The 12,119-nt window shown below is 34.2% G+C and overlaps 1 protein-coding gene across 1 annotated transcript in view; it reads left to right on the forward strand.

Annotated features, from left to right (window-relative positions):
* The window catches only part of SLC30A7 (solute carrier family 30 member 7), a 76,316-nt gene that overhangs the window by 15,289 nt on the left and 48,908 nt on the right, over window positions 1-12,119 (forward strand). The window contains exons 4-5 of the mRNA XM_065873730.1: window positions 2,863-2,950; window positions 3,599-3,725. Coding sequence (XP_065729802.1) covers window positions 2,863-2,950; window positions 3,599-3,725 — 215 coding nt within the window. The remainder of the gene's footprint in view (window positions 1-2,862; window positions 2,951-3,598; window positions 3,726-12,119) is intronic.

The raw sequence follows: 12,119 nt of genomic DNA on the forward strand, positions 1-12,119 counted from the left end.
GAATACTTTGCTACTTGTAATGATATAAAAATGAATAAGATAGGATGTCTGCCTCGGAGGAGCTTGTGGTCTGATGGGGAAACAGTTCTGTAAAAATCCTGTGATAACTATACATTGTGTGACAAGTGCTAAAAGAGAGATATGTGAAATTCTGTGACAGGACTTGCTGATTTGGGGTATAACCCAAGTGATATGATTACTTGTAACATTATAAAAAGTGAGACAAAAAATAGTATTATGTTATATTTATAGAGCAAGAGATCCTGTTTATTTATAAATCCAAACAGCTCAAAAGCTCAGAAAAGAACCTATTCCATGGTATTGTATAATCAAAAGACTCTTAAGTATATTTTGAATTACTAAAGGTTGTATGTGAAGTTATAATTTTGTGTTGGAAAATTAGTAATTCATATATATTTTACATAAAAATATCTAATTAGAGTATCTTATTAAGCAATCTTCCTGGATAGACAGTAACTAACTATAAGAATTTTCCTCAATTCCTTAATTCTTAGGGTATCTATTGTTTTCTATTTAGAATGCATAATCTCCTGGTATAAGATAGTTTTTAGAAATAGCTTTGAATACCTTCAGTACCATAGCAGGTTTTACTGATTCAACTTTAACTAAAATATACGAGAGTAATATTCTTGACATTTTTAAATTTGTTTATCCTGTCTTCTCCTTATTTGCTTTTTTTTCTTTTGAGAAGGGAAAAATTAGGGGAAAAAAGCTGATGTAACATTTGAAACTATTAGTAATTGCTATAGTAGTAAGTAGCAGCAGTAAATGTAGGTGCCAGTATAACAGAATTACACTGAGTAGGCTAAGCCAGTGATGAGTCCCCAAACCCCTAACTCAGTATGATCAGAATAGCAGGCTGACTGCAATAGTAGAAACCATAGGCAGAATCTGAAAGGCAGCAAAAACTTTTCAGTATTTTTTTTATGTAAAGTCATCTCTGTGTATTGTCACACTCCTAATTTTGAAATAGCAAAGCTAGAATAAAAGTAATACATATCTGGGGCTTCCCTGGTGGTGCAGTGGTTGGGAGTCCGCCTGCTGATGCAGGGGACGCGGGTTCGTGCCCTGGTCCGGGAGGATCCCACGTGCTGCGGAGTGGCTGGGCCCGTGAGCCACGGCTGCTGATCCTGCGCGTCTGGAGCCTGTGCTCCGCAACGGGAGTGGCCACAACAGTGAGAGGCCCAAGTACCGCAAAAAAAAAAAAAAAAAAAAAAAAGTAATACATATCTGATAGGTAGATAGATGCATATGTGCATGCTTATATACATATGTACATATATTTGTATCTTTTTCTCCCTGGCTAAAGAATCCACATACCATCATACTAAATAGTCAATAGCACATTCATGGATCGTATGTTTTAATTCCAAGACTCAGTCTGTTCAGGTAAACACAGTGTGTTTGGAAAAGCAAGTGTGTCTAGATTTCACAAGTTTTTCATTTTAATCCTGCAGTCAACTTTAGCAAATATATTAAACCTAATTAAAATCACTTTAGCCCAACAATTTATCAGAATTTATGGAGCACCTACTAAGCTAAGCATTAGGGACAAAAAGATGCCTGAAAAACAATCCTGCCTTTGATCTTGAAATCTAATGGAACTCAAGGACAAAAGGCTTTCCATCAAGCATTAGCTATGGGATTAGAAGGGTGGGTTAAAAGAAAGTGTTTTTTATTTCTTGGACAGTAACACTGTTGATATATTAGATAAATTCCTAAGTGTGGATTGTGGAAAGCAGGCAGTGAATTCTTTGAATTTAATGAAAAAAAAGTGTTTACTTTGACAAATAAGATATTAATTTAATTCACATATATGTATTAGAAGGTAGACATATGCAGTATTTCTGAGTGTAGAAATATACACTATGTTGGAATGTACTTAACAGACAAGCTTCAACATAACCATATGGAGTATATTTTAAAGAGTTTTTTCTCTTTAAAAATATTTTTTGCAGTGAAAATTGTATTATCTAGAAATTAACATAGAAAGCTAGGAAGTCTAGCTTTTTGATGTTCCTGTTACATTGTTCAAGAACCAGAGTCATTAATTGCTGTCAGCACCCTTTAAATAATGTCTGAACATGTAAAACTGCCAAGTTAAAGTTGTTTTAATGACTTTAACTAAGCCAAATATACGTCATGGAAAAATAAAAACTTTCCCCAATGCTTCACACAGGTAGGAAGCAGAAAGCTTCAGAAGCCCATGGAGAAAAAGAGAGGTATTTTAAAAATAGTTTAATTAGCATTATGTGAAGCTAGAATTGAAAAGTTTTTGTTAAATTTATTAATCTTAGAAGAAGAGTGATAGAAATATAAATCTGAAGTTGTCTCTGGGATAATTCAGAAATAATTATGTTTTCCTTCAGTCAAAGCTCCCCTTGCCAAAGATTTGAAAGCTGAAAGGCACAAAGCAGAAGGCATAAGGAGTTCTTAGAAAAGAAGGAATTAACAAGTTATAAAAACCCCTTTTTCAAGGTCTCTTCTTCTACTTTTTATCTTTGTATCCTTCCTTCTTTGCCCACTTATCTTGTCCTGTCCTTCCTTCTCCACTGGCAGCTTGAGATTTACATTTCTGTGAAAGGTCTGTCTAAACCTACTTACTCTAAAAAGGTCTTTTGTAGAAATCTATATATTTTATGGCATTCTGCTGTTAAATATAACTCATAATAAATTTATTTTCTCAATTTTATGCTATATGTACAATAAAACATACTATAAACACTGGGACTTTGTTGGCTGCTTATAACCATATAGTATGGTTTAGGACCTCTGAATATATGTGAATTTGTGATTTGATTTTTAAGAAATAACTTAATTCAGTTGTTTGCTCTTCTTTAGGTATGTTAGAGCAGAAGTTCTGGCTGGTTTTGTCAACGGCCTGTTTTTGATCTTCACTGCTTTTTTTATTTTCTCAGAAGGAATTGAGGTATAGTAGATAATAATTAGAGTCAGTAAATTATGTTTCTATAATGAAAATGTTTACTAACTAAAGATACTTGTAATAGAGCTATTTTTCACACTATCATTATTTATTGAGGCCAGTCTTGGATTAGATAAAATATTATGTGTGTACAGGAGGAACTTATAAAGTAATTGAAAAAATTATATGTGAAACTACTTCAAATTGAAAACAAATAATAGTGCTTTACAAGCTGTGAATGAAGTGTTGACACTTTATGAAAAGTAAACACACAGTCCCTGTAGTGAGGTCTGTTGGAAGAGTTCTTAAGATAGAATGTGAGGATTTTGCCAATGAATCTTGAATGTTTTGTATATTAAAACAAGTAAAGAGAAAATTTAAAGATTAATCAACTGAAAATTAATGACAGTATTTTAAGATTCTGAAGAAGGATGGTTTTAGTCCAAATGTTCATGCTTTTAAATGTATTTATTTAAGAATAGTAACTTACCTTTTCTACAGTATGTGAGCAATGGTTTTATTTTTATTAGCTGTTTTGGCAGATAATTTTGGAGTGATTTTAATTCTGAAAATAACTAAAAATTTAAAAAAATTTACCAGTTGATCAGTCAGAAATTATATCAATGCAATTTGTTTGTATTCTGTATTTTCTAGAGAGCATTAGCCCCTCCAGATGTACACCATGAGAGACTGCTTCTTGTTTCAATTCTTGGGTTTTTGGTAAACCTAGTAGGAATATTTGTTTTCAAGCATGGAGGTCATGGACATTCTCATGGCTCTGGTATGATGGTTAGAACCCTTTGTTTCTTCATTTCTGGTTTCTGTCATAGTCACTTTTGAAAATTGATAATTTTTAAAGTTTAACTTACTATACTGACTTTTAATAAAGAAAGTAATATGTTAATAGACTCATATTAATGTCTTCCTGAACAATTCTTCCCGCTTCTCCATGTCCCTCCCTCTTAGTGGCTTCTCAGAGTTGTACATGTTATCAGCTTGGTGTGGATACTTCCAGACCTCTGTAGCTCATCTGTTTAGTATGATATCATTTATATAAAACAAACAAATATCAAAACCACAGTATAAATCTAGTTACTAAAAAGTTACAGTGTATGGGGGTATGAAATTTATCATACAATCTGTCTTTGAGATCCTTCCACCTGGTATCCATCAGTGTACCTTCTCTTGTTAACAGAAACACAAAACTCCATGGTGTGGGTTACCATGGTTTATTTAACCAGTCTTCTATGGATTTAAGTTGTTTCTTGTTTTTCGCAGTTCCATATGAAGCATATCCTTGTGAACACATGCAAGTGTTTTTCCAAAGCTGTGCTATCCTATGCAGTAGTCATTAGTCACATGTGACTATTTAACTTCACATTATGGTTAATTAAATTTAATAAAATTAAGAATTCAGTTCCTCAGTTATACTAATTACATTTCAAGTGCTCAGTAGTCACATAGGGCTACCATTTGGACAGCAAATGTAGAAGATTTCCATCATCACAGAAAGTTCTTTGAATTGCAGTCTGCTGGAATATGAGTAGAATTGCTGGAACACAGGATATCTAGTTTTTAGTTTCAATAGATGTTAGCAATTTGCCCTCCAAATGACTCATTCCCTTTTACCCCAGCAAAAAATTCAAGTACTAGTATTCTCTCACCCATATCAGAACTTAATATTATGGGTTTAAAACCATTTTGGTGATATTTTGATAAAAATGGTATCATTTTATTTGGTATTTCTTTGCCTAGTAGTGTGGTTGAAAATCTTTCTGTATGTTTTTAGGCCATTCAGATTTTTTCCTTTTCTGGAATTGTCCCCCCCCGCTTTTTTTTTTTTGCCTGTTTTTCTTATTGTTAATCCCCTTACAAGCATTTTTAATATATTTTGTATATTAATTCTTTGTTTTATGTGTTGCAAATATCTTTTCCCAGTCTATGGCTTGTCTATTTAAGCTTTTATATAGGGGTTTTTAATTTGGGTATAGTCTAGTTTTTCTGTCATATATTTTGTGGTATGTTTTCTGCTTTGTTTAAGGAATTTTCTGTCCCTGGGTCATAAACGTATTCTCTTATTATTTAATACTGTGAAAACTTCGGTTTTATGGTTTTTTCCCATCGACTTTGGTCCTTCATCTGTATGTAATTTATTTTTGTGATGGGGTGAGTTAGGACTTTTTTTTCTCGGTGTGAATGAATAAGCAGTTTTCTAAGCACCATTTATTAATCTGCTCTTTACATCATTGATATAAAAGGACACTTTTACCCTATATTAAATTGCTTTATGTATCAGATCTGGCCTGTTTATTTTTGGCCACCCCACTATCACACTGGAATAATTGCTGTAAACTTTATGTTTTAATATCTGGTAGGGTTAATCCCATCTCTCTCTCTCTCTCTTTTTTTTCCCTCCAAAGTTGTTTGGGCCTGTCTTGCTCATTTGGTATTTTTCATCAGCTAGTCAAGTTTTATGAAAAATCTTTTTGGGATTTGATTGGGAATGCATTGTCTTTATGTTTATTGCAGAGAATTAACATCTTATATTCTGAGTCCTTTATTAAATTGTCTTAGGCACTTTAATAAAGATCTTTATAGTTTTCATTTGGTTCATTTTTAGGTATTTGAAAAGTTTTTCTCACTATTAAGAATGAAAACAATTATTCCTGCTTGTCTTAATTACATAGCCAGGACCTCTAGAACAATGTTCATTAGAAATACTTATAGCTTATATCATTGTGTCAACCTGGATAATCACCTGGGTAGCTTTTAAAGAAACGTTGATGCCCAGGTTTAATCCCAGAATATTTACATCAGAATCTCTGGAGGAAGAGACCCAAACATCAGCATGTTTTGAAGCTCTCCAGTCAACTTTAGTGTGCAGTAAAAGTTCAGAACCATTGCTTTAATAAAAGAACGCTGCTAAAGTTTTACCATTGGGTCTGATGTTTGTGGTCTGTTTCTGATAAAACTGGTTTATCAAGTTAAGGATATTTCTTTATTTTTCTTTTCTTTTTTTGTTTTTGCGGTACACGGGCCTCTCACTGTTGTGGCCTCTCCTGTTGTGGAGCACAGGCTCCGGATGCGCAGGCTCAGCAGCCATGGCTCACGGGCCCAGCCGCTCCGCAGCATGTGGGATCTTCCCAGACCTGAGCACGAACCCATGTCCTCTGCATCAGCAGGCGGACTCTCAACCACTGCACCACCAGGGAAGCCCTATTTCTTTTTTTTCTGCATCTATTGAAGTAATCATTTTTTTTCCTGCTTTAGTTAATTTAAAATTAGTAATTACATTGATAGATTTTCTCATGAGGAACCGTCCTTAAATTTGAGGGTTAAAATTTAGGTCTGTGATCCATTTTGTGTCAATTTTGTGTATGGTGTGACGTCTGGGTCCAATGTCATTTTCTTGTATATAAATGTCTGCTTTTCTCAATAGAATTTGCTAAAAGATTGTTTTTTTCTTTGTTGAATTGTCTTGGCACCCTTGTCAACAATCAATTGAGAGTTTACTTCTGGACTCTCAATTCTGTTTCATGGACCTATATGTCTGTCCTTAGGGCTAGAACCACACAGTCTTGATTAAGGTAGCTTTGGGGTACATTTTGAAATTGGAACATGTGAATTGTCCAACTTTATTCTTTTTTAAGGTTGTTTTGGCTACTCTGGGTCTCTTCTTGCATTTCCATATAAATTTTAGGATCAGTTTGTCAATTTCTGCCCAAAAAAAAGGCAGCTGGGGTTTTGATAGGAATTGTACTGAATCTGTAGGTCATTTTGGGAATTATTGTCATCTTAACAATGTTAAGTCTCCTGATCCATGAACATGGGATGCCTTTCCATTTATTTGTAGCTTCTTTGGTTTCTTGCAACAGTGTTTTGTAGTTGTTAGGGTACAAGTCTCACACTTCTTTTGTTAACTTTACTTGTAGGGCTTCTTTTTTTTTGCCTGCCATTATCAGTGGGATTGTTTTCTTTGGATTGCAAAATGGGATAAGGGATACAGCTCATTTTTGTATATTGATATTGTGTCCTGCCACATTGCTGAAATAGCTCATTATTCTAACAGGTTTTTGGTAGATTCTTTAGAATTTTCTAAATACAAGCATACCTTATTTTATTGAGCTTTGCAGATTTTGCATTTTTTTACAAATTGAAGGTTTGTGGCAACCTTGCATCAAACCTATCAGCACTATTTTTCCAACACCATTTGCTTACTTCATGTCTCTGTGTCTCATTTTGGTAATTCTTGCAATATATCAACCTTTTTCATTATTATTATGTTTGTTATGATCTGTGATCAGTGATCTTTGATGTTACTACTGTGACTTGCTGAAGGCCCAGATGAATGCCAATCTGAATGCCTTTTTTTATAACTTGTCTAAATGCCCTGGCCAGATCCTACAGTGTTAAATAGAAGTAGTGAGAATGGACATTTTCTTTTTCCTGATTTTAGGGTGAAAGCATTCAATCTTTCTTTATTAAAGATGACTTTAGCTGTGTTAGCTATGGGTTTTTCAGAAATGCCCTTTAGATTGAGGAAGTTTTCTTTTTATTCCTAGTTTACTGGGCGTTTTCATCATGGAAGGGTATCGGATTTTATTAGTGATTTTTTTCTTTATTTTTGAAGATGATCAGTTGGGTTTTACCCTTTATTCTATTAATATGGTATATTACATTGCTTGATTTTCAGATATTAAAGCACCTTTGCATTCTTAGGATAAATCCCATTTGGCCATGGTTTATAATCCTTTTGACATATTGCTAGATTTGATTTGTTAGCATTTTGTTGAGGACTTTCGTGTTTATATTCTTAAGGGATATTTGTCTGTAGTTTTCTTTTGATATCTTTGGCTGGTGTTGGTATCAGGGTAATACTGGCCTTATATAATGAGTTGGGAAATGTTCCTTTCTCTTCTGTTATTTGGAGGACATAGGTAGGGGAGAGTTTGTGAAGTAGCGGTACTTTTTAAATGTTTGGCAGAATTTACTTGTGAATCCTGGGCTTTTCTTTGTTGGTGGTTCTAAAATTATTCAGTTTTTTTGCTTGTTATAGGTCTATTATGATTTGTGTTTCCTATTGAGTCAGTTTCAGCAGTTTGTGTGTTTCTAGGAATTTGTCCATTTCATCTAAATAACTTATTATTGTTTATAGATATGTATTTAAAAGTATGCCTTTTTTTTCTCATAAGATCAGCAGTGATTTTAGGAATTTATGCCTTCTCTCTTTTTTTTTCTTGGTCAGTCTAGTTATTCTTCCCTTTGGTTTTGTTGGTTTTTCTCCATTGGTTTTCTTGTCTTCATTTCATTTTATTTCTGCTGTAATATTTATTACGCACTTTCTTCTCCTTGCTTTTGGGTTTAATTTTTTTCTTCTTTTTCTAATTTTTTTAAGGTGGAAGATTAGATTATTGATTTGATTTTTTTTTTTTTTTTTTAGCACAGGCATAATAACTAAACATTTTTTTCTAAGCATTGCTATAATGTAAGTTTGGGTATGTCATGTTTTCATTTTTGTTCATCTCAAAGTATTTTTAAATTTCCCTTCTGATTTCTTCTTTGATCCATTATTTATTCAGGGGTGTGTTTTTTGATTTTTTTCATATTTGTGAATTTCCCTAATTTTCTTCTGTTGTTGATTTTTGATTTAATTTCATTGTGATCAGATGACATACTTTTTATCATTTCAAATTTTAAAAGTTTTGTTGAGTCTTGTTTTATGACCTAGCACTTGGTCTCTCCTGGAGACTCTTCCTTGTGCATGTGAGAAGAGTATGTATTCTGCTGTTAGGTGGGGTGTTCTGTAGCTGTCTGTTAAGTCTGATTTGTTCATAGTTGCTCAATCTTCCGTTTCCTTGTTGAGCTTCTGCCTAGTTATCTACTCATTATTGAAAGTAGGGTATTGAAGTCTTCAACTATTGTTGTTTATTTTCCCAGTTAATTTTTTTAGTTTTTGCTTTATGTATTTTGGAGGTATGTTGTTCAGTTCATATATTTCTATAACTGTGGGATATCTTCCTGAGGGGTTGAACTTGTTATATAAGATGTTCTTTTTCTCTCACAATAAATTCTAGCTTATTGTATTATGATAGCCATTATGGCACACGCACGCCATAATGCATGGTATTGGTATACTTTTCTTTCTGTCCTTTTTTTGCGGTACGAGGGCCTCTCACTGTTGCAGCCTCTCCCGTTGCGGAGCACAGGCTCTGGACGCGCAGGCTCAGCGGCCATGGCTCACGGGCCCAGCCGCTCCACGGCATGTGGGATCTTCCTGGACCGGGGCACAAACCCGCGTTCCCTGCATCGGCAGGCGGACTCTCAACCACTGCGCCACCAGGGAAGCCCCTTTCTGTCCTTTTACTTGCAACTTATTTGTGTCTTTGAATCTAGAATTTGCTGACAGAATACAGCTGGATCATTTTTTTTTAAATCCATTCTGACAACCTCTGCCTTTTGATTGGGGTTTTTTAAAAATTTACATTTCATGTAATTACTACTAAGGTAGGATTTACATGTGCCATTTTAATATTTGTTGTCTGTATCTTTTGTCCTTTTTGTTACTCTGTTCCTCGATTCTTGTCTTTTAAATTAAATAGATATTTTTTAGTGTACCTTTTTAATTCTCTTCTTTCTTTTACTGTATATTTTTTAGTTATTTTCTTAACTGTTGCCCTGGGGATTACAAGTATCATCTTAACTTAAAACAGATTAATAGTAACTTAATAATTCAGATTAATAGTAATTTAATAATACACAAAAACTTTGATATACCTTGATCCCCACCTCTCTTCTTTGTACTATTATTGTCAGATGAATTACACGTTTTATGTTTTAAGCCCATCGATACAGTTTTATAATTATTGCTTTATGCAGTTGTCTTTTATTGGATTGGCCAAAAAGTCTATTCGGGTTTTTCTGTAAGATGTTATGGACAAACCTGAACGAACTTTTTGGCCAACCCAATAAAATGTATAGGAGAAGAAACAAGTTACAAATAAAAAAATATGTTTATCCTCTCTTTCGTAATTACCTTTACTGGTGTTCTTTATTTTTTTGAGTGGATTTGAGTTACTGTTTAAGTGTCCTTTCATTTCATTTGTAGGGAATACTTCAGTTTATGTGGAAATGTCTAATTTTTCCTTATATTTAAAGGAGACTTTAGTTGAATTTAGAATTCTTGGTTGAGTCTTTTTTTATTTTAGTTTTGTCATCCTATTGTCTTTTGGCCTCCATGATTTTGTGGTGAAGTCAGCATTTCATCTTGTTCAAGTTCCCTTGTATGTGATAAGTCATTTTTATCTTGCTATTCAAGTTTCAAGATTTCTTTTTGATGTTCATCCATTTGACTGCAATGTCTTTAGATATGGCTCTATTTGAGTTTATTCTACTTGGAGTTTCCTGAGCTTCTTGAATGTGTAGATAATATTTTTCATCAAATTCGGGGAGTTTCCAGCCATTATTTCTTCAGATACTTTTTCTCTTTCTCTTTCTCTTCTCTCTTTGAGACTCCCTTTATACTTAATTGGTACACTTGATGTTTTCACAGGTCTCTAAGGTTCATTTTTCTTGATTTTCTTTTCTTTCCCTGCTTTTCAGAGTGGATAATCTCTATTGATCCATCTTCAAGTTTGCTGTTGTTGCAGCCCAGATCTGTGGTTGAGCCCTTCTAAAGTGGATATTTTATCTTAGTTATTATTTTTTTTAACTCCAGGGTTTCTGTTTGGTTTTCTTTTCTTTTCTTTTTTTTAAAATTTATTTTATTTATTTACTTTTGGCCGTGTTGGGTCTTCATTGCTGCACACGGGCTTTCTCTAGTTGTGGCGAGCAGGGGCTACTCTTAGTTGCGGTGCGCGGGCTTCTCATGGTGGTGGCTTCTCTTGTTGCGAAGTACGGGCTCTAGGCATGCCGGCTTCAATAGTTGTGGCACGTGGGCTTAGTTGCTCCGTGGCATGTGGGATCTTCCTGGACCAGGGCTCGAACCTGTGTCCCCTGCATCCGCTGGTGGATTCTTAACCACTGCACCACCAGGGAAGTCCTCTGTTTGGTTTTCTAATAGATAGATAATTTCTGTTTCTTTGTTAATTTTCTCTACTTGATGAGTCATCATTATTATACTTTCATCCTTTAGACATGGTTTCCTTTAGTTCTTTGATCATATTTATAAGAGCTGATCTAAAGTTTTTGTTTATTAAGTTCAAAATCTGAGTACCCTTCAGGAGTATTTTCTCTTGGCTGGTTTTTCTCCTGTATATATGGCATACTTCTTTTTTTCCATGTCTTATAATTTTTTTGTTGAAAACTGGACCTTTTATATTAAAATGACACTGAGATCAGATTACTTCACCCTCTCAGAGTTTGTTGTTGCTGATATTATTGTAGTTTTTATTTCTGTTGTATGACATCCTTGGATTAATTCATTTCCTGCAGTGTATGGCTATTGAATTCTCAAAGCTGAACTCTGAGTCTGATAGTTATCACATTGAGATTAGAAATTTTTTTCAGGGAACTGAAAGTTTGGACAAAATATTGACTGTGCTCTGGACATGGTGCTTTTAACAGTGCTTCAGAAGAAATTAGATCTCTTCACTGTCTGCACAGCTGCTGGCTTTTGGCTATTCTCAACTGAGCTGAGGCAGGAAGTGGAATGGCATAGCCCCAAGTTAAAACATCAAGACCCTACTATCTTACTGAGGTTTGGTAGTTTCTTGGGTAGATGATTTTCAGTTCCTTTTGTGGTTTTGGTTAATTGTCAGAGTTCTGAAATTTTTTAGTTGTGTTCCACATATTTTTGTTGTTTCAGGAGAGCTAGTTTGCCCACATCCTCTGTCCACCATTCTGGAAGTTGATTTCTCCATTATTCATGATTTTTCATGTAATGCAATGCTGAATTTGATTTTCTGGTATTTATGTAAATATAAGTGATATTTTTGAATTAGGTAACATCCAGTCTTTTTCTATGCTTTGGAATAGTTTGTAGAAGATGTTTCTATGATGGTTTAGTAGTTTTTAGGTCTGCTATGGAGAAATGATTCCCCACTATTTTGTGCTTTTTTTCCCCTAAGGATTCTACCTGCTTTAATTTTACTGGTCCTTTTACCAAATGCAGCTGCTTCCCTGCCTCTGTCTTAATGTGACCATATGCATGCATTGTTTTATCTTTGTTAGTATGTAT

Source organism: Phocoena phocoena, chromosome 1 (assembly GCF_963924675.1).
Source record: "Phocoena phocoena chromosome 1, mPhoPho1.1, whole genome shotgun sequence".
NCBI classification, from domain to species: Eukaryota; Metazoa; Chordata; class Mammalia; order Artiodactyla; family Phocoenidae; genus Phocoena; species Phocoena phocoena.